Here is a 22,683-nt window from a genome sequence, read left to right on the forward strand (position 1 = left end):
CTGCCTTTGCAGATTGAGCTGGATGCCAGGGAGAGCCGCGCGATTTGCGCACTTCCCATCAACAGCACGGTCTGTTTAGGCTCCAAGGCAACAAACCCAATTTAAAGCCTACCTTTAAAAGCTGAACAAGATGTGCTTAAGATTACACCTTAATTCCATATTTAACTTGATCCAAGATAAGCTCAGTGATGAACTGAAGCCCCAGTAAATGTCTACCTACATACGCACGTCGAAGCGTTATCATAGATGACTTATTGGAGAGGAAAATCTGCACAGGATGCTTTTGCTGATTAGAAAGTAGAAAATCCTAAGGGGGGAGCATTTCCTGTGATTCCTCAGGTATTTTGTTGGTTTTTAGTGGTTGAGGAAGTTAAAACCTTTGGTGTCTGAAAGAGAGTGAGGTCAGAGGTCCAGCCCACAACACGAAGATGTGTAAAAGATCAGAAAATCATGGAATAGGATTGGAAAGGACCTTAAAGCCCATCCCATCCCACCCCCTTCCACTGTCCCAGGCTGCTCCAAGCCCTGTCCAACCTGGCCTTGGACACTTCCAGGGATGGGGCAGCCACAGCTTCTCTGGGCAACCTGAGCCAGTGTAAGGGGAATGACTCATTATACAGAGCTAAAAAGAATTTAGTGTGGCCTTACCAACACCTACTGGATGTGATGATCCAGCTGTGAGGAGATGCCAACAAAGTGTTTTGGAAATGAGCCTGTAAGAGAAGCTACCAGTGACAAACATTTGCAGGCACTTCAATTCACATTTCCTTAGGTTTCATAAAACTGACTTTTTCCATGCAACACAAGTTTAAATATTTGTTATTTGCACTGCAAATGTTAAGAAAAAAACCACCAAAATGCAATAAGATTTATGCAGTAAGATTATGGAAAGCCAGACAGCAAAGTGGGGAATGGAAAGAAGAAACCAGCTGAAAAAAAAAAATTCATTGCTGTTGTCAGAAAAGGATTAGAAGGAAAAACTCCCCAGCCAACTTGTGAGGAAAGACCCCATCTTTGACACAGACCAGTTATCTCTTCTCCCCCTCTTTCCCATGCTCCCTAAACCCAAACACTGATTCTTTTTATATTCAAGGAATGGGAGTTCTAAATGCTAAGGACCACTACAACACTGCCCAAGATTCCCATCTATTTATCAGGAATGCTTGTGGATGTTTCCATTTGGAGGAAAAAAGAGTTTGGGTTTTACTTTCTCAAGTGTTTATGGCTGCATACCCACGTGTGAGACCCACTGCAGTCTGGGCTGGAGCTGGGTACCAGCTCTTTATTATTTGTTCTTTCTTAGGTAAAAATCAGGAAAGATTTTGCTGTAGAATAGACCTGATTACATTAGCCCTGACTGCTGTGGAAAGAATGAGCTTTAATCTCACTTCCTTCACCTCTTACTTATTCACAGTGGATTTCTCTTATTCACTTGAATCAGGGCTGACTACTTTGCTTTAAAAGCAGAGGTGAGGTGGGCCAGACTTCAGCTTTCCCCTACAAACCCCTGTTTTTTTCCTGTTTTTCCAGGCAATATAACCAACAGACATTCCTTGTTCCAGTTATTACCCAGCCTGGCCTCCTGGTCCAGTGCTGAAAACCAACCTCTTTACATATCCTAATGTGTTTTCCAACATTCTAGAGCTTTCCCTAAAGGCCAGGTCATGCTTTTCAAGGCTCCCATGGTTGTGGTTTTGTCCCCTGGAAACAGGAATGATGCTTGTCCTGGTGCCTCCCCAGCAGACCTGACACAATTCACTTCAGGGGGGTTTACCATAGAAAAGGGGAAGGAATAAATCAAATTCCTGGGACTTTTTCTGCCCCATTGTGCTCAGATTTTATAGCAGGGTATTCCTGGGAGTTGCAGACATTCCAAGTTTAAAATGTTATCAACAGGCAGGGGCTGCCCTTGTGTTTGTGAAGGCACAAAACCCACTGGAAACACCAGAGCTGAGCTGGGCTGTGAAAACACAGCGATTGGGCCAGGTCTGCTTTCAGTACACCTCAGCCTTCTCCTAAAAGCAGTATTTTTCAAAAGTCACCCACCTCTAAGCAAACTGGCAGCCTACTTCTGATCTCTTGGAAAAAAACCAGTCTCAGTGAACTTGACCTGAAGAGCAGATCCAAGGTGCTCTGGAGGTGCCCTCTGTTACATTCCAATGCCTGGCCCCACACCACATTTCACAGCAATTACACTGAGTTTTTTCAAGTTTATCAGCTGAAACCTCAAACCTCAGGGAACAATCCTCACTCTCCCACACCCTCACAATCCTATTATTTATTTGTGCTTAATAAAATTACCTAATTAGCCCATTCTCCAAGGAAACAACTTGCAGCTTTAGGCAAATACAAGAAGATGTTGACTTGACACAGCCCTTTCCTCCAGCCAAACCCAAGGCAAACAAGCTTTTCAATTAAACCCACTGGAGCAGGTAGGCACAAGCACCTCTGCTGATACACATCACTAATTAGAATCAACACCTAGTAATGCAAATCTCAGCTTTACAGGAGACATCTGAGGCCTCCAGATGTGTGTTTCAGGTCTCAAAATAAATATACACAGGCAATGAAGCCAATGGATATCCACAGGAAAACTGAATTTTTAGGGTAAGGCCACTGGAATGTAAACAGCAGGGCTGGAATTTAAGAGATGACTCCAGAAGTCTGGGTCCTGCATAACTCAGTGGAATATCAGATATTTACCAACCACATGAGGACAAGCAGGTTTGCTTACAGGCATGGAAAATGAGGATTCCTAAGACAAACCCTGGATCTCACTACAAACTCCAGCATTAAACAGTCAGCGAGGAGAGGAGGAAAACAAACAAAAAAACAGACACTGTGTTGTACTTTTTTTTGATTTTATAGAATTTTTACAATATATTTCTCTTCATTTGCATATTTTACCCACATCTGTAGCTTTCTTTTTACATGTTGAACTGAACTGGAATAAATCTAAAGGTCTGATATATTTTAAACAACTGATAAAAATTGCAAAGTAGTAAACCCGTAAGAAAAGAAATTATAAAACTCTTGTTTTTAAGTGTTTAATGAAAGCAAGTCAAATGTATCATTAGGAACAATATGATTTGTTTTAAACACATCATAGGTGATTCAGGCAGGACAACTTTTTTAGTTTTTCTTATATTAGGCACATTTTTTTTCAGCATACCTGTTTTCCAGACAGTTTTATACAATTCAATAGCATCATTCACATCCACTTGGAACTTCTGCATAATTTTCAAAACGTGATTGATCATGAATATTCATTATTGGTATTCTATTCCTCTTTCTTTAGAGCTACCAGAAGGAAAAAAAATAATCAGTGTTTCTTGTCTGTTAAAAAATCCATAATTAATGATTTGAGTTATAAGGCAGCAACAGATTCAGTGTCAACTCAGGTCACAGTCCTTCAGTTCCATCTAGTGGGTAGAAATTATATTTAGTGGACACTGTTCCTAGACAGTTCCTTCAGGGCAAGATGACTGACTCATGAGGCCAGTCACTGCTGGTAGAGTAAGTTGAGTGGTAATGCCTAGCAAGGAATTCTGGCCACTCCTATGTCATCCTTGCAGCCTCATGTCTTCATCCAGAAAGCAAAAGGACATTCCAACAGAAAAAAAAGTGACTGTGACAGAGCTGTGACAGGTTCTATGAATGGTTTATTTACAGTCTTCATCCCTGATGTGAGAAAAGAAAAATCCTTCTTTGACTGACGGGGCAGATGTCAGCACAGCAGCCCAGTGCAGAGCCATGATTCCTCAGCCATGGATGCCCATGGGGGCAGTGAAGAGGAAGTCCTCCTGCTCCAGAGAAACAATTTCCAAGTGCTCACCTGTCCCCTCCACATGACTCCCTAACATTTCCTTTTGGTGGAGCAACTCCCCATGCCAGGATCTGTTGCAGCAATGACAAGGTGTGAAGCAGGTGGTTCCTCAGGGATGTCTGACAGCCCTGCAGGGAGGCTGCAAACTCAAACACCTTGTGTGGAAACAGAATGATCTGTGCATTAAAGGTACACCACAATCTTGAGAATTCCCTTCCCCTCCTGATGTCTCTAAGGAAATCAACTCATGGTGCTCAAGGAGGCCTTTCAGAGCAGCATCTCTCTGCTTCCTTTCAGTCTTTCACAAATCCTAGACTTTTCCTGAATCCTGGCATTCTCATTTGCTAAGAGAGCCACTCCACTCCTGAAAGCATGATGCTTCTTGGTCTTCAGTTTTAAGTCTTTCAAGCAGAATAATCCCATTCTCATTCAAGCACTTGCTGTGCATTCACTTGGCTGAACAGAAGTCAAAACAAAACTCTACAGCACAAGAGGCCATCACAAAAACCCAAGGGATGTATTACTGCATGTTTCCCTCTCAGAGGGAGATTGGGCCACCCTTAAACTCCAGTCCCAGCTGAGAAGACCATCAGTTCAGAGGACACTCCCCAAAGCAGGGCTCCTGTGCACTGGTATTTGGGCACCACTCAAATTTTGGACAAGCAGGGTGAATAAATACATTTCCTTCTGACAGAGCCACTGCTTCACACAACTTGCATTCAGTTCCTATTAGAGCTTTAGAGCTTTTGGCTGCCTTTTTTTTCCATTCTCCAGTGTTGGGGTGAAGAAGCAAAGAAGAAAATATTTAGCATTAAAAGTAATCTGAATTTATATTTGACAAGACCAGCTCTACAAACTGTGCAATGGTGCACAAAATACACCCCCAAATCTCTCTGTGTTCTTTTTAACTCTTTGGAAAGGGAATAACCAATATAGCTGTGCAGGAAGAAAGCCAATTTATTGCAGCATAGAAGGTCTGCAATTCATTCCATATTCACTAAGAGAAATGTGGTTATTGCTCTGTAAGATAAGAGTGGGTTGATCATTAACCTCACCCTGAGTGCTGGGAGTCTGGGTTCCCAACATTGCCAAGAAGGACCTCCTATGCCACTAATATCAAAATAACTGAAGGAAAAAAAATTCTTCTCATAATTTCTTGTAAAGATGCGATTTTTAAAGAAAGATGTAAGTTCTTCAGGTCTTCATATCACCACTGCCTTGTGACTGAAGGCCAGCCTTTGCTCTCTGCACTACAATAATGGGCTACTTGGAATAATACATTGGAGATAAAGCAAAGTAAGAACAGGTGATCCAAAAAACAGGAGAAACATAAAGCTCTTGCACGAGGATGCTGTGAAATTGGAATCCTTCAACTGCTTTGCAAATCACCCACAGTTTGTTTTACAACCTGTAGTTTAGTAAGAATTGAAATCCTTTTCCTTGGGAAGTAGCCTCCAAAGCAAAAATGACAGGATTCAAGCATGGTGCATTGCTGCAGCAGGTACCAGATTCTGGTTTGCCTGTTTCACTCTGAAGTACAACAGATGCTGCTGATGGCATCACCCCATGGAGTTCAGCACTATTTTCTGAAGCTGACACCTTTCATGGATCAAGTTTCCTCAGGAGCAGACGATACAAACGTGGGGGCCTTCCATTCTCATACTTCAGCTACCTTCTTTCCTTTACTTCCTCTGAATAAAAAACAATATTGTTCTGTTTACTCTAACATGCTACAATATGTGCATACATAACTGTAGGACGCATGAGTTACTTCAGGATGTGCTTTTTCATTGAAGTGAGCTGTTACTTTTACAAATTCTACATCAAGGTGGAAGGAAGGAAGGAAGGCTGCAGAGTGCTCATACACTGAAGCTGAAGGAACTTCTCCTGAATGGAGTTAAGATGTTTGTTCCCATGTCCTATGGACAAACTACTCTATCCCATGCACTCCGGCCTGAGCCAGTATTAAACATTCCAGAAACTTGTTGATTTGTTTGGATAGTTAATGGCAAGGCTGATAGCAGCAATGTTTTTCAGGGCCTAGAAGAGAAAAGGAAAAACAAAGTCACACCAAATATTCTCCTCAAGCCCAAAGTGTAAAGAAATTGTACAAAGCTAAACAGAAAGAGAAACCTAGAATCATGGACTGGTTTGGGTTGGGAGGGACCTTAAAGTTCATTTCATTCCACCCCCTGCCATGGGCAGGGACACCTTCCACTGTCCCAGGGTGCTCCAAGCCCTGTCCTGTTGCTATGGGACATGAAAGAACACAGGCACACACTGCTGCTCTCAAGGTGAAGAGCAAAAAGGGAAGTTTATTTTCTGACTCCAACATTTATAGGTTTCCAAAAGTGACAGTGGGTTGGAGGGTGACAGTGCCACCTCTCCAATGACACTGGACAAACTGACAGTCCATCAAAGTTCTCCTCCTCCATAAAAGAATGCAAAACAATGTGCTATTTACAGAAAGAGTGTGACAAAATTCTTTACAAGAATGTCAACATCAGAAGGCTTAGAAAATCTTAAAAAAAATCAAAGAAACACTGTCCAACCTGGCCTTAGACACTTCCAGGGCTGGGGCAGCCACAGCTGCTCTGGGCACCCTGTGCCAAAGCCTCACCACCCTCATGGGAAGAATTTCTTCCCAATATCCTAGAAAAGCATTTGTGCAGAGTTCACTCACACCTTTCAGAGGCCTGTCAAGGTACTGTAATGACCAAGTACATTAATATCTCTTTTATAAACTCCACTGGGCCATGAGAAATCATCCAGGGTCTGCCACAAAGATCCCAGACCCTCCCAGCCCTGGGGCTGTGCAGTCCTACCTGTGCTGTGCAGCGATGAAGATGATCTTCAGTATTTAAGGCAAGCAAATACTCCTGTAGAGATCCAAGCTCCTGTGGCCAGAAAACACACAATGAACACCAATGTTTCTACCAAAGGTGATATCCTACTAATTAACATTAAAATGCTGATCATTAGAGTCCCCAAGAACCAAAGGTATCAGACCTGCACACCAGACTCTCCCAGACTAGAGCACAGTTTGTGAGCACAGAAATGAGCTCATGACACTATTCATATTTCAAGTTCAAAACCAACTCTACAAAAACCACATGCAAATACCTTGAAATTAATTATTAAACCAGAATTGCTCTCAGAACAAACAGTGGCTTTAGAGCCTTAATAGTTATGACTATCACTTAAAGTCCAATGATAAGGTAACAGAATTCCCCTCTAATTAGAACTTGCTGCCACACTCCATAAGTGAAAGTTGTTAATGTTTCTATAGCTCTGAGGGATAAAGGAAAACTGCATTTTGTCATTCCCAGGACTGAGGAAAGGAGGGATAGAAACACAGGAACTGCTTACAGTAACTCTGTTTTCTGTCACAAAGAAGAGTTCTGCCAGTGCACGATGAAGAGGAAGGAGGATGCCAGGCTTGGCTGAGTCGTGACACGAGTTGTTTTCCATGTGGGTGAAGAGCTGCCAAAGTGGCTTCAATAAGGTGAGGTCACAATCCCTGAGAAAAAAGTCATTTAAATGAAATTGTGATGCAATAGTGAGTAACCACCATGCTCTTTTCTGCGAATGGGGAGGGGAAACCAAACCAAATCAAATTTAAGAGAACAAAACATTTGTGGCAGTTAACAATAAAAAACCCACTTTGTTAAATGCTCTTGAATCTAGAAATACTCATGCCATACATACATAAGCTTAAGGACACATATCTTTTCTAAAAACTCAATTACAGGCTTAGTGGTACAACTAAAAATAATAATTTAGGAGATATTTACTTTACAGAGAATCAGATCATCACTTCACCAGGTTATTATTTCATCCTTGCCTTAATTCTGCAGTATAACAAACACCAAGAGAATAAATTTCTAATAAATTAATTGAGATCTACCTTTGTCCTGATTGGTGATGATTTTTTTTTCTTTACAATAACATTTGAATTAATTAGATTTCTTTAAAGGCCAAGAAAGAAGAGAGAGTAAAACATTCCTCCTATCAAAGCGGAAATTATATCAAAGCTATCAAGCACTGTAAATTGCATCTGACATACAAATTAAGAAAAGCTGCCTCAAATCACAGGGTTTTTTTTTACTTCACCAGTATCAGTTTAGTGCCTTTTTGGTGCACTCACCCCTGGCTGCTGCACTGCACTATCTTCAGGAGCAGGTGGATGGCCTTGAGCCGCTGGTGCCCCGTCTGCCGACACGCCACTCCCACCTGCCACTCCCAGATCTTGGCCAGGGGCAGGTGAGGAATGACCCTTTCCTCAGACAGCATCTGCTTTAGAATTTCAAACCCTGGAAAAAAGGAAAATTCAAACAGCTGTTCAGTTTTGTAGGGACACATTTTGTTCATATAGTCAAGTATTGCGAGCCAGAAATATTGAATTAAAATAGCAAACAAAAATCTGAGATAACTCGAGGTTACATCCTGATGTGGCAAGTCTTTCCTGAGGCAAAACTTACATAAAAATTGGAAAATAATCATATCCAAAATTAAATTTTTGCCCAAATAAGGCAAACAAAACACAGGCCCTCCCCATTATGACATGCAATTGAGTTTTGCTGATAGCAAATAATCCATCAGCCTCAATTTCATTAAAAATATTTAAACTCTGAAATAAACTAACAAAACCTCTTATGCTAAAAATTAGACCCAGAACCATCCTATTTTAATGGATAACCACTTTGGAAAAATGCAATTACCATTATTTCTGTTTCCAATTACTAAATACTCTGTGTAATCACTATCATATATTGAGAATTTGCATGCAAATGACATTATTATAATTGTAATCTCCAAGTCTCTGTGAAGATTTTGTGTTTCTACCCCAAAAATCACAGGAAATAAGAGACATTAGTTGAGTTTCAACTTGAACTGATCACATGAAAAACTGATCACATTATTTCTAATGCAAATTCTAAGTTAAAGAAATGGGATAACCACAGGTCTCTCAAAGCTCAGCAAAATGACTAAAAAAGGCCCTTTTCAATACATTCTGAGCATCTCTTACCTGTCTGAAACCTGCCCAGGTGACCTGCTGTCACTGTAAACTTATAACCCCACTCAGTGTTGCTCATGTCAGAAGTAAATCTGTAGTAGAGTGTGTCTCCTGTGTGCAGGGAAGGAAGAAAGCCAACATTACTATATTCTGAGTTAGTTTTGTCATCTCAAATACAACTTAAATGAAAAGTCTGAAATTAATTAATTAATCCTAGAGGGTTTCATTTAAGGGAGGTGGTCTTTTATTCTCTGGTAACTATGAAACACAAAGAATGAGTGACAAAGAGGAGGCTGAAGCAAAACCCACAATAGTTTCTCATGTCTAAAGATACTGGATAGGAAGGAATAATTCTTTTACATTTCTGACAGCTAAATATAGGAAATTAAAGAAACTCCATATTCTCCACATGTAACTTCACTTCTCCAATTGTGTTACTGGATCAGTTATGATTTATGAAACAAGAACCCCTATACAGGCAGCCAAGTTCTTTGCAATAACACTTGAATTCATTGCACTATAGGTTTAAAATATTTGAAAGCAAAATTTTTACATGTCAGAAAATGAAATTGAACATTTTTACTCCAAGGAAGAAAACTGCAAAACTTAATCACTTTATACAGAAGGACTATCAAAACATTTGACCACTTTACATCAGGCAAAAAACATTCAAAAGGTTTTTGCTATTGTAGCATCTTCACTTTCAGAGATAAATCCCCTGGTAGTTGGCTGTAATGCTACACAAAACATCTTCTTACCTATTGTGGTCTGTAATACTACAGCTATTAAAACTTAAAATCACTTCCTGCCCCATGAAAAAGCCTGTCACCCTCGAACAAGCAGGCTAGATTTCACTGGGAAGCAGAATTTGCAAAGCTTCATGAACAAGAAAAATTTTGAAAACATTTTTTAGGAATAAAAAGGAAATATCTGCAAAAGAATTTCCCTTTTTATCATGAAATGGAGACAGTGTTCTCTCCTACTCATAGGAGAAAGCCCTTCAATCAAATGAAAAGCCCAGAAGTCTTCAAATGTGTCTGATTTCAGCTAAAACCTGCTGGAATCAAGAGCCTTAATCCAGACAGCCTTGGTTGGAAATGAATTTCCACAAGGTGAAACTCAACTTTCACAGCCAAGGCTGCTCTAAACAATGAGCTTCGAAGTTCAGCTCCTTGGCAAACCTCAGCAACTATTAGGGATGAAAAAGAAGACAGATAGAAGTTCACAAAAATCAAAAATATTTCTACAGAACACACATCTGCTTTTAACCATTACCTTGCAACCCAAAACCAGCACTTGTAACCCAAAATGGTTTCCTAAGAAAGCTCCTAAATCTCTTTGCAGGTGCCAACAATCCTTAAAGTCAAGAGCTTCCTGCAGTGCCCCAGTGCTCAGTGGGTTAAACCAGGTTAAAATCAGAAGCAGGGGACTGTGCAGTCCTGCAGCTCTCTGGCATTTGCTCCTCACTCTGCTCGCACAAACTGGAGAATCCAGAGTGCAGCTGGCAGTCAAACCCTGGATTTTTTCCAGCTGTGCTCTGTGGCACCAGCTGGAGCCAAGGTGTTGGCACTGGCTCTCTTTGCTCAGAGCAGCAGCAGAGCACAGAGACAGAGATAAGCATATCTTTTCTTTTTTTAAATAAAAAAAAAGTGCTTCCTGTGGAAAGTAAGACAAGGCATAAACAATGTAAGTGAATATTGTGCAGAACAAGGACTGTGTTGGAACAGAGTCAAGATCAAATTTGTTTCCAGTAGCTGAGTGCATGCTTTGACTGAGGGGTGGAAAGAAAAGGTCACAGCACAACAACAGATAAGGCACTTTGCAGAAACAAATGCAAGAGCAGCACGTCAGAGCAAACAGAGTGGCACAAGGAAAGGATTGGCTTTTTCCCCACACATCTCAGGAACATCCACATTTATCTCATCAGGAGTCAGCCCCAGCAGTATCCCATATGCCCTTGGATCAGTCCTGCTCACCTGGAAGCTCGAAGTCAGTCCATTTCTGCGGGGAGCCACTGAAGCTGTGCCGATCCTGCTGGAAGTCGCTGCTGCTGGACATGAGCAGCTCATCACAGCCCTCCTCTGTGTTACACTGGGAGTCAAACTTGATGGAGAGGTAGATAGCACCAGGAATGTGAACTTTATCCTGAGAAACAAACACAGCAGCTTTGTGTCCTGTCACACACACTTAACTAGGGAGATATAAAAAATATTACAGCATCTCTGTGAGTTTTTTACTTTGATATTTTTACCCTGAGCTAATTTAACTAATGTAAAGCATGGCCTATTGTTCACATTAGCTGTTAAGCATGTAAAATGAATTGCCAGCAATGCTTTCCTTTTTTAAAAGCAGTAATTGTTGCTGATATTGATCTCACTGCCAGAACCTAAGGGGTTATATGCATTTTAAAAATGAAAATCAGAGGAGTCAGAGCAGCAGGGAAATTAAAAATCCCAAGACTGCCCAGAGGCAAAAATTACTTACCAAACTATATCAGAAAAATGCTATCAAACAGTATCAAGAGAAGAAAATCAGAAACTGTTTGTATCAGGGAAAGAGTCTAAAATGAGAAATACAAGAAAAAAGACACCACTCCTACTTTCATGTAACAGCACAAGGGCCAACTGGAAGAGGCCAACTGAAACAAATCTTTGGAAGGAAGGGTAGAAACATTTGATCATTAAGGCCTTGAAACCATTTACAAATCTGATCTGCTTCAAATACATACACAGTAAAACCATGTAAGCACTTTTCATATGATTGAGTTAGAATTCTATTAAAGTGCCTGATTAAACACATTTCTTTGCAGGGCAAAGCCTGAGCTCTCTGACATCAGCCTTTTCCAAGGAAAACTAAACAGACTTCACAGGTGCTTCAAGCACAGAATTCAGTCCCACAGATACCCATGTGGAGCTCTGAGAGGCTTCTGCTCCAAGCCCTGGGTGATTCCAGCTTCAAGTCATGCCTGTTAAAGCCATGCCTGCCCTACCTCAAAGTTGGTGTTGTTGTTGTAAGGATGCTGAGATTCCCTCATCTGCACAGCCATCCCTGGCTCCTCCATGAACTGACAGGCTGTCAGGGCCATGGTCCCCAGCATGCTCTCCTTGCACCCATGCAGCACTTTCTGCAGAATCTGGGAGAAGAAATGTCATGTAAATACAATCTGCTGCCAAAAGAACATCTACAGCTGTACATTCTGATGGCTGACATGAGTCATGTCCAGCCACACAGTATTTTGGAAGAGGGAACCAAGGAACTAGCAAGAAACAAGATAAATTCAGAAATTATGCCTGCAAGTGTCATCTCCATAAGTACAAAAGATCTCACTCTGCCTTCTGTTCTAGACCTTTCATTCTTTGTTTGATAAAAACATGACAGACATTGGCCATGCCTCTTCACACAACTGCTAGAATCAAGGCTAATCCATGAAGCAATTAACAGGAAACTAAAGCTGCCATCAAGTGAGATAAACAACTTTGTTAACATATTAAACAGGCACCTTTACCTTCTATACCAACAGGTTCTGATTTGAATAGAATATGTCATATATTTCAGCCTTCAGAAACAAAACAAAGTACAGCTCTGTGCATAAGAAGAAATGATAAAGTATCAATGAGATAGTTGAAGTTTTGAAAGCAGCAGATGCAAGTCCTGTGCATTTAAAACTACTCAAAAATGCCCTTTAATCTATCAGGACACAATAAAAATAATTCAGAACCACCTGAGTCTCCCTTTTTCAACAATGCATAAAATTAGCCCTGAATCCAGGAACTCTGTTACTTGAGGCCCTTTCATGTCATCAGAACAACTCATTACATGTCTTCAGCTGCCATCCCCTAACTCCTCCTACAAAACACAATCCACCAGCTCAGGCCAGCAGCTTCATCTCCAAATCTGATTTCTTGGGAGAAGGAGTTTAAAAAACAAAGCAGCATGTAGCAGTTCCCTGAATGCACTCTTTGCCTTGCACATGCAGAACAGCCTAAGACAAAGGCTAGGATTTTGCATTTAATAGGTCTTAACAGATTTTACTCTATCAGTTCATCCTGCCCTTTTCTGAACCCATAAAAACACCCTGGGGCAACAATTTCCATGACTTACTGTGTCAAGAGTCTGTTCTTTTGGTTTGTTTTGGACCTGCCACTTATTACCTTAATCTGACACTCCTTTGTTTTCTTACTGGGAGGGCCAGTGAATAATACTTGCTCTTAACTTTTGCATGCTATTTACTGCTTTAAATCTACAGAGAAAGAGGAACAGACTTTTCCATTACTCCTTTTCCCTCAATGCCTCACAGGGCAAAGATCCAGAATGAAGAAAACCAGTTGGCTCCTCATACTGAAGTTATTGCATGGCTGTAATAATCCCTGCCATTCTTCTTTAGGCCTCTTCCAGTTGTATTGCATCTTATTTTAATTTTTTAATGAGATGAGGGGAGTCACTGTAGTCCAAAGGAGTGCATAGTATTGGTTCAGTAGCATATCAATGCCTTCTGCTTTATTTTTCATTCCCTTTTTTGAAGATTCCCAGCACTTGATTTGCTTTGACTGCTGTGAAGCCTTGAGCTGACACTTTCATTACAACATTCTATTGTAATTCCAAGATCACTTCCACCACCAGCTCATCAGTGGAGTAGCAGGTATTACAATATAGACATTGAGATCTAAGAAAAAGCAGCTTTTAAAAGGCACTGCCAATTTTACCAATTTCTCTAGATTACCATCTATATTGTCTATTTTCAAACCAGACTGCCTATTTTACCAGTTTCTCTTTCATAACTGAAAGAGTTCTCCCTACACAGCTATTTTTTTCATTTTCTCTTAACAAGATCAGCACATCAAGACACTGACAGATTCCAACTGTTTTCCAGAACTAATTTAAATTTCGGAGTTTCAATTTAGTTGAAAAAGGGAACTTCAAGTACTTCTGTTAGTCAGAGTCTCATGGCATGTGGGCACAGGTTTTGTTCACATGTCTAAGTGAAATCCACTTACTTTTTCCCATAGCTGCTTCTCCTCTAGCTGCATCAGCATGTCCAGGATGTATGTCATATGGGCTGGGCCACTGAGATCTAGGATTTCCTCATTTATTGCCACATCATCAGGCCACTCAGCTAACAAGGATGCCAGCACATGCCTGGCATAGAGAACTGCAATAGCCTCATTGACACGATACAGGTAGTCCCTGACAGCCTTTTTACTCCTGGAGTCCAGCTCCTTGTGCAGGAGGATGGAGCTCTTGGTGCGGCGCTGCTTGGCATAGCTCAGCTGCAGGTCACTCTCTGTGTTGGTGATGAGTTTCTGGGCAACAGGATTGGTTTCTTCTGTTGCTTTATCACAGAGTACAGGCTTGGACTGCAAAAAGAGAAATATAAGTTGGAAAACAGGCTGTCAGTAATTTTCTACCTTATGTTTGGATATCTGACCGGTCAAACTGCAACCTGAATTTACAAATGAATTTGTCAAAAAACCCCACAAATGTAGGATCTGTCGCACAGCTATAGATCTGAGAAACATTGTTTATGTCTACACACCTCACTATACACTGATGCATTTGTGGAAACAGCAGTCAGAATTCTAACCAGAATTAACTGAATTAACTGAAGCTCACCTACAGAGGTAAAGCTACCAAGTGCCCTGAAATGAGGCAAGTTGGGAAGGACTTTTGGAGATCACTTGCTCCAAATTTGACTTAAGGCTGAGATACCTTCAAAATCAGAGCTTTGTCCAGTTAAGTTTGGACAATTGCCAGGCATGGGTATTTCACAGCCTCTGTATAAGCTGCTGAAAGGCCTATTTTTTTCTTATAATTATGTGAAACTGCTTCAGGAAGCTCCTTCCCCTTTGCTATGCAACTGATAAACAGCTGTGCTGGTGACACCTCATGGCCAGGAGTGAATCCTCAAAATAAAGCAGAGCTGTGGGACCCTGCTATTGAAGACAAAACCCAAAGTTTGCAAATGTAGTGTCTCCTTTACAAAATAGATTCATTGCTTCCTTGTTCTGCTGAATTTACTGTAACAATGATATGCTAAAACAGTAGCAGGGCATAAGCTTACAGCAATGAGATACAATCTCTCTTGTGTAAGGGGAGGAAATTACAGCCTGCAATCACAATTTGTTCTCCTGACCTGGGAATCAAGTTTTTTCACTTCCCTAAGGAAGGAATAACAAGGAAGAAATACTTGCTTCTTGTACCTGCTCATTCATTTTGACACAAAACATTGATAACAGATTATTTCAGATGTATTAAAAAAATAATTCTCAGGCATGAATGCCAAAATGGATTCTTTTCCAACTGTTGCTGTTTGTAGAGGTGTCCATACCAAACAGGGTAAGATGATCATATCTGTATCCACTGCCTTGGAGCTCTGCTCCTCCAGCCTCAGGCGTTTGCTGGGCTGCCACTTCTGAGCCAGGGTCCGGATCCTCTCATCCGTTGTGATCACATCCCCATCAAACCTTCACAGAGGCAAAGAAAATCAAAAATACACAAATGTGTTTCCAAAGCAATGCAAACTCAATTAGGGCAATTAAATGCAAATTAAATCTTCCCACCTTCTGTTTTGGAAAGATTAAGCTCTGCCTATTTTTATCATGTTAACTGTTCCCCTGTTCTAACAAGCCAAAGGATTTAAATGTTACAAAATCACTCATTTCTGTGAGAACATGGTGTTTCTGTGAGATGCTCTGAGTACCAGAAGCCACATGTGAGCTCTTGACTCTTCCTCAGTTCACAGAATTCAGAGCTATAGTGGATCTTCATATGGGAGCTACCACACAGAAAAGAGCATGTGATGTGTTTCAGAAGATGGTGACTTGCTTCCATAAATACAGCTTAGCAGGAGTTTATTTCCTTAAATTTTTCACACATGAAAACCAAATCTTATCCTTGGAAGAATTTCTGTTCAGCACTCAGAAGATTTTAGATTTTCACCCACCACTTTTCTCTGCTGGACCCAGAACTTCACATACCTCTTTTGAACTTCCAGGAAAAAAGATTCTGTTCTTTTCATCTGCAGCTCATACATGGCTCGAAGAATGTGGAGAGGTGCATTAAGAGCATCGTGTGTCATCTGAGCAAGGAGCAAAAAGAAATTTAAAAAAACCCAAAAACACATCAGAGGGTGAAAAGAAAGACTGAATTACTTTAAGGATGACCTGGGCATTATTTCCCACTTTGCAGGTAGAGAATTAATGAACTTAGCATCTGGATTAAAATAATGAGAAGCAATTTAGCATAACACTGTATAATGATTTTGTAGCATTAATTACTGTAGTTCTATTTTATTTTCTTTAAAGGATGATGCATTGCAATCACAGACCCATACTCTATAAATTTAGAAGGAAAACAACCATATGAATTACCAAATGTTTTATGCATCTAGCAAGTGCACATTTACCCAAAAGGAGGTAAACTAATTTAAATACCAAGAAGCATATTTTGGTGGCTTCATCCAGGCCCTCCAGAGGATCAAGTTTGTTCTGTTCTAAGTCAACAGGACCAACAACAGGCTGCTCCACATCTTGATCTTGTTCCCTGTCTTCCAGTTCAGTATCCTCCTGTTCAGCCAGGGAACTGATATCTTGCTTTGAGGAATACAGCATTATTGACAAAATCTACACAGAAAAAAGGTAGCATATGGTGTGACAGCTGGAGGTATTAGTAGTTTATTTGCAATCAGCATCTTAGAGGAACAGTATCAGACCTGGACAGTGCTTAACACATGCTATTTTACAAAGAAGCACACCTAAAAATAAAACAACCCCAAAACACAAACCAAAACCATTTCCCACTTTACTAATGAGTTACACCTTCCATGCTGCTGCAAAGACAACTTCAGTGATTAGCTGAAAGTGCAAAGGAAGTTGAGAAAGTATTTATTTAACCATTTCAGTACACCAAAGATTTGAAGATTCCAAGACAAAACCAGAGCAAAGGTGACTATTCCCAGAAGGCCAGTGATGCCCCTACACACCCTTCTCCTTTAAAAACAGCCCTTTGGCTTCTCCACAGTCCTCAAGATGAATTAACACAACTCCTGCACTAACATAAAACATAACTAACAGTTGAACCACACTTATCTTTCAGCAATTAACAACCACTGTGAAAGAATATGCCCACGTGTGCATTGATCTCCCCATCTGCCCTGCAGCAAAACCTTGTGCAAGTCATGCCTTTCTTTGAGATTATTTTCTAAATTGAAGAATGGAATTCTCAAGAACATTCTAAATAAAATCCATAAAAACATCTCAGTAGGTGAGTAATGTCTCATCCTGCAAATTGTTTTCCAAATAAAATGAGATTAGTGAAAATCAGCTCCTGCTTTAAAGAATTTAGTCTGTTATCCACAGGATTATGATGGGCAGAAGAAGGCAGACTCAGGGATACAGTTAAGTGAACATTGTTTTAGAGATTAATTAGGGATAATCTCGAGTCCCCAGGAGGGCAGTGTACTGCCATAACCTTTCATGCCACTGTGTGAAGCCTGACTTTTTACAAAATGTCACTTTTCTTACCTCCAAGTCTCGGAGAAGCCAAGTCTTACTGAAGCCAGTTCCTTTGCTACACTTCTTCACTAGAAGTTTGAGCAAACCAGACTGAAGAAAGGCAGACTGGATCTCCTTGAAGCCATGAATCTGCACACACAGACACACAAACAAAAATAAATAACTAACTAAAAAAGGAACAATGCATCACAGTGCTTGTGAGGCCTTGTCACACAGCCTTGGGTGAATTTCCTGCCCAGATGAATTACATTGGGAATCTTTTCCTTTCATTTACCTAAATAAAAATCCCCACTTCAAATCCCTTAAGGGTATCATCTGTGACGTGCACAGAGTGGTAACTGAGAATCTGTTTTGATCTGACACTCAAAAAAAAGAGAGAAAAAAAAGAAAAATTTCCTCTTCAAATATTTCAGGAGTGAGAAAAGTGAGCTTTACTCCATAAAATGTTATCTCTAGGAATTTCTTCCTGAGTTCTCCTGAATGGCTGGCCCCCACAGAGGAGAAGCAAAACAACTTGCAGTTCAGACTCACAAAAATTATTTAATGCCCAGCAACAATTCCAACCCCCTACAGACAGGGAATAAAGGGATCCAGCTGTGACAGAAGTGCCCTTGTGGGCTCAGTCAATACCCAAATTCCTGCAGCACAGGGTAGAACATGAATTTTTATTTCTCTACCTTCAGGGTTCTGTACAGCCCCTTCAGAGCCAGTGACAAGACCCAAGTTGTTTCCACTGCCTCAGCATAGCTGCTGTCCATGCTGGTCTGCAGGAGGTGGGTGGAGATGAGGACAAAGTGCTGCAGGTACTGCCTCAGCTGGGTCTGGGAATCACTGCCCTCCTGCCCACATTTCTGAATCAACTGATAGTCTTTCACTGCAAGAGAGAAAAAAACATCATTCACTTGGTTCACATCAAAATGTTGTGGAGTCATCTCTTAGTAGATATGAGTAGGTTGAGACATGAGACATCCTTACATCAATCATGTTCTAATAAAGGTCTTACACAAAAATTATCAATCATGTTCTAATAAAGGTCTTACACAAAAATTATCTCAGATTCCCTGAGCAGTCAAGAAAGTATTTCATTTTTCAGTACAAGTTAAAAATCCCCAGGTCACTTCTGGCCACAGCACATATTTGCACATTAGCAGTACAGCATGCAAAGTAGCTCATGCTGTGTTTAACAATTAAAATGGGGAAAATCCTGACCTGTAATTGATGTGATGAAATAAATATTGCTGATATTAATGTTTAAAATATCAACAGTTAAACAAAAAGAAAAGCTTTTATATTCAAATCTTCCTTGAATATCACAAAGTGGTTTAGTCTATTGATTTTTCCAAATGTCTTAAGATTTGACTACTGAAGTTGTGTAAAAGACAACCTTTGCTTTATTAACTTCACTATATTAGGTCATACAAAGAGAAAAGCCCTAGCTCCTAAAACGCCAACTGATTTGTTATATAAAAATATATATAAAATGTTAAATAGACATTAAATATTAAATATACAGTATAAATTTTATATATTATATATTGAATGTATATTTATATCTTTATAAATATATATATGTTTCACTTGGTCTGAAATTTTAGGGATATCCAAACTGTTTTTAAATTAGCTATTGTTCTAAAACATCAAGCACAGGTTTGTAAAGGATAAGACACAAGCACTACACAAGTCTTGAAACAACTGCTTCATCTTCATCAAAACTCTGTTTCTGAGATTTCTCCATCAACAGAAAGGTCTCAACAGCTTTCTAAATCCTTTTCTGAATAAAGATAATTGAAATAATTACTGCAGAAGCTTCACAATTTGGCAGTGACCTGCAAGCAGAATTTGGTAACCTATGAGCAGAAAGTCAGGCAACTTCCTAATAATGGAATTCAAACTCTGCAGACCTGCACAGTGTTCTAGTTAACATTTGCTTTTAACAAACTGTAAGGACATACTCTGGGATTCTCTGATAAAACAAAAATGTCACAGAACCTGTTTTTCTCTTTCTGGTTTTGATGTCTACAACCACTGCCCTGTTTTTCTCAGTGAAGTGCTTCAGGATGATCACATTGTGAGGCTCATTAGCATTGTCCATGTACACAGAACGAGTGCCCATACACAGCACCTGAAACAGCAGCAGAACTTCAGTCAGCATTTGGAATACTTATTTACAAATATACAGCCATGTCTTCTACTGGTTACATTTGCTTATTCTTGCTATTGTATTTTTTAGCTGAGCCACTGCTTGATGCCTGCTATTTGCTGGTCTTTAGAAAATGGAAGCTCAAGTCTGTAAAAGAAATGTCTACAACCAACTCAATGTTACACAGGCAATGTATCAGTTATGAACATCAAGATGGAGAATGGATTGTTTTGCTTGTACAAAAGTCCTTTTAGATACTGAAACAAATGAAGCTGGTTTGCTTGTAGCAGTTATAAGCAGCATCCAAAGAAATGCCAGGCAAAACCAGCTCATTATTCTTCATTAGATCAATGTTAATTGTACACAAGTGGAAAGATGTGAACTCTGACACACATCTGTCATTGTCATATTTTCTGGAAAAATCCCCTTGCCCAGGATTCTTCTCCTGGGAAGCTGAGAAACCTCAGAGAAAAAGGAAAACAATATCATCTCATTTGCCTCTCCTGTGTTTTGCTGCTTTGGAATGTGGTTTGGAGATTGTTTATCCAACATGTGAATTGTTTTGACTTAATGACCAAACAGGGCCAAGCTGTGTTGGACTCTGAGGAGAGAGTCACAAGTTTTCATTATTATCTTGTTAAGCCTTCTGTCATTATCCTTTCTCTATTCTTTAGTATAGTTTTAGTATAGCATTCTTTAATATAATATAACATCATAAAATAATAAATTAGCCTTCTAAGAACATGGAGTCAGATTCATTCCTTCCTGCCACGGGGGACCCCAGAAAATACCACACACATCAGTTTTTGAGAGTTTGTAAAGGTTGTCTCCAATTGATGGAATCTGCAGTATTTAGAGATACCTAAAAGCTTAAACCAATTTGATTTCCTTTAGGACTGCCAGGCCACTTACCTCAGGAAAGCCAACCAGCACTAACAGAGTGAAGATGTTGGTGTGCTTGAGCTGGAAGGGCAGCTGCTTAATGCAGTGGTCAGTGAAAGCAGCAATGACGTGGTGCCACTGCGCAGAGGAGTTCAGGGCGCGCAGGATGTCTGCCATGGAGCTCGCCCAGTCCAGCCCCACGCGGCTGCAAAGCAAGAGCAGGCTGCTTTAGGAGGGCTGACTGCAGACTCACCTGAAGACAGCATATCACCTCCTCAAGACAGGATATCACTGGTAATCTGTCAAAGCTACAGCTTTCAAATTGTTACAGAACTGTTCTTCCAAATACTTAAAGCTTTCGTGCCAGCTGACACATGAATTCTGCGTTGTTTTCTACAGAGCATAAATATTATTCTGCTTTCTGAGAGGGTCTACAGTCCCAAATCAAAGTGTGCCTGAACACTGCCACTGTTAACTTGAATTTTGGTTTAGAACTCAGAAGTTTCTGTTTGCATGGCAGCAAGAGGTTTATTTCCTCTTGTTTGTATGTGACCACCTGCTCACTCTCTGGATAACACAACCTGCAGGGACTGGTCTCTTACACTAAAGTTAGTTTTGGAGAAAATCCTTTCCCTCAGCTTATGTTCTGGATATTTTTAAATTTTGTATGCTTTTCATAAATTTTAAAATTATGAAAATAATTTCATATGCTTTTCTATTTGTTTATAAACCCTCCCTGTAAAACACAGCTAGAATAAAAAATAAGTCATCTTTAACAGGCACGACATTAACCTCAGAATGCTTGAGAACTTTCTCAGGATCTTCCAAATCTGTCCCTCCCTGCTGTTTCCAGTGCAATTTTACTATGAAAAACCTCTCTCTCAAGTACTCTTGCATAGAAGGGCCAGATCCAGAAGTCAGCACTGGTGATAGTTTTTGACACACCCTCCTCCTTTCCCAAGTTACACAAGAGATTTGTAACAATGTGAGAGAATGAAAAGTAAAGGACTGCCTTTTTGGCTTTCCTTGTAGTTTCCAAACCTCACTTCCTCCTCCCTGACATGCTGTGTAGGTAAGCACAGGAAATTAGGCCACTCTTCAGCAGCCAGCCTTCTTCTGGAAGGAAATTAAAATTCCCAAAGGCTGCAGATGCCAAGCCCCTTCCACCACCAGGGTACAGGTTTAATAACCTTTCTATTAAAAAGCCTCTATGGACAAGGCATACATGAAAAAAAATTTCTGTTCAGCAGAGATTAACTGATTGGGTTAAGGTAAGAAGCACCTGTCTAAACACACAGCTCCCAGACTGAACAGAAGATGAGTTGTCTTCCATCCTTCTGGCACTGTAGACCCATCTCCTGGTACAAACAAATTATGTTTGGCTGAAAGGATTTTAGTCACAGCAGCATCCACTTCTGCAGGCATAAGCCTGAGGATTAACTGGCCCAGGAGTCCCAAGGTTAAATGATAAGTTTCATTCAGGTGGCCAGCATTTGAGATTACAACATGAAACATCAGTGGAAGTATTTGTTCCAGGTTGATCAGAGACATTGTGGAGCCCTGTGGAGAGAGAAAAATCTCAGTGAGGCAGGGAAAGAAAACAAGACTTTTAGTCAAAGTCAGCACATGCAAAAGTTTCTGTTCTGAAGGTCTTTCAAATGGGACAGAAGGAATAAGAAACTACATTCCTCCTTTGGTTATTGGCCTGTTAATGTGACCTGGCATGTGAAGCTAAACTGAAGATTTAAACTCTGCTAAACAGTTAAGACTCTGCTTCACAGATACATTAAAATTCCCTTCCCTTTCTCCCCACCCAGGAACCAGCCCTTACATTCCTTAGTGCTGTCAATGTCTGAAGACATTCTAATTCACATTTCATAACATGCAAGCAACGTGGGTCCACACCCCACATTTAATTCCAGTGAATTTTATTCATGTTATTTGTGCACATAGAAAAAAACCCAGATGGAAAAAAAGAGAACTAACTGATTTGAAAGGTGGTAGCATAGCTGCCAGCAACCCCAAAATCCTCTTCTGAGAGCATTCAGCAAAAACTTGTTCCTGGCTAGGTATTAAAACCTTCTCTGTTGGTTTTGGGGTTGAATCCTCTGGGACAGAGTCACCTGCTTTGTAAATAAAAACAAAATAAGAAAATCCCCTAAGTGACATTAAAAATAAAAGAAATAAGTGATAGCTTAATTTTTATAATCCAAATCTAAAAATAAATAGAAATTATAAAAAAGAATTATTACAATTTGAAAATAAAGTCTTAATAAAAGTGCATGGAAACAGAAGGTAAAGAAATTTA

The 22,683-nt window shown here is 40.2% G+C and overlaps 1 protein-coding gene across 2 annotated transcripts in view; it reads right to left on the reverse strand.

Annotated features, from left to right (window-relative positions):
• Nucleotides 1-2,901: 2,901 nt before the first annotated feature.
• ZZEF1 (zinc finger ZZ-type and EF-hand domain containing 1) overlaps nucleotides 2,902-22,683 on the reverse strand; it is a 59,587-nt gene continuing 39,805 nt past the window's right edge. The window contains exons 39-55 of one of the 2 annotated variants that reach the window (XM_084218812.1): nucleotides 22,362-22,498; nucleotides 21,658-21,935; nucleotides 20,406-20,580; nucleotides 19,343-19,475; nucleotides 18,031-18,227; nucleotides 17,363-17,482; nucleotides 16,274-16,462; nucleotides 15,818-15,918; nucleotides 15,169-15,304; nucleotides 13,838-14,197; nucleotides 11,833-11,976; nucleotides 10,820-10,988; nucleotides 8,856-8,954; nucleotides 7,974-8,139; nucleotides 7,196-7,346; nucleotides 6,652-6,723; nucleotides 2,902-5,866 (exon numbers count right to left, since the gene is read on the reverse strand). In XM_084218812.1, coding sequence (XP_084074938.1) covers nucleotides 5,792-5,866; nucleotides 6,652-6,723; nucleotides 7,196-7,346; nucleotides 7,974-8,139; nucleotides 8,856-8,954; nucleotides 10,820-10,988; nucleotides 11,833-11,976; nucleotides 13,838-14,197; nucleotides 15,169-15,304; nucleotides 15,818-15,918; nucleotides 16,274-16,462; nucleotides 17,363-17,482; nucleotides 18,031-18,227; nucleotides 19,343-19,475; nucleotides 20,406-20,580; nucleotides 21,658-21,935; nucleotides 22,362-22,498 — 2,702 coding nt within the window. In that variant the 3' untranslated portion in view covers nucleotides 2,902-5,791. Of the gene's footprint in view, nucleotides 5,867-6,651; nucleotides 6,724-7,195; nucleotides 7,347-7,973; nucleotides 8,140-8,855; nucleotides 8,955-10,819; nucleotides 10,989-11,832; nucleotides 11,977-13,837; nucleotides 14,198-15,168; nucleotides 15,305-15,817; nucleotides 15,919-16,273; nucleotides 16,463-17,362; nucleotides 17,483-18,030; nucleotides 18,228-19,342; nucleotides 19,476-20,405; nucleotides 20,581-21,657; nucleotides 21,936-22,361; nucleotides 22,502-22,683 lie in introns of both variants that reach the window. The other variant, XM_084218811.1, reaches the window with a different exon arrangement.

This window comes from Fringilla coelebs (assembly GCF_963513975.1).
Source record: "Fringilla coelebs genome assembly, chromosome: 20".
NCBI classification, from domain to species: Eukaryota; Metazoa; Chordata; class Aves; order Passeriformes; family Fringillidae; genus Fringilla; species Fringilla coelebs.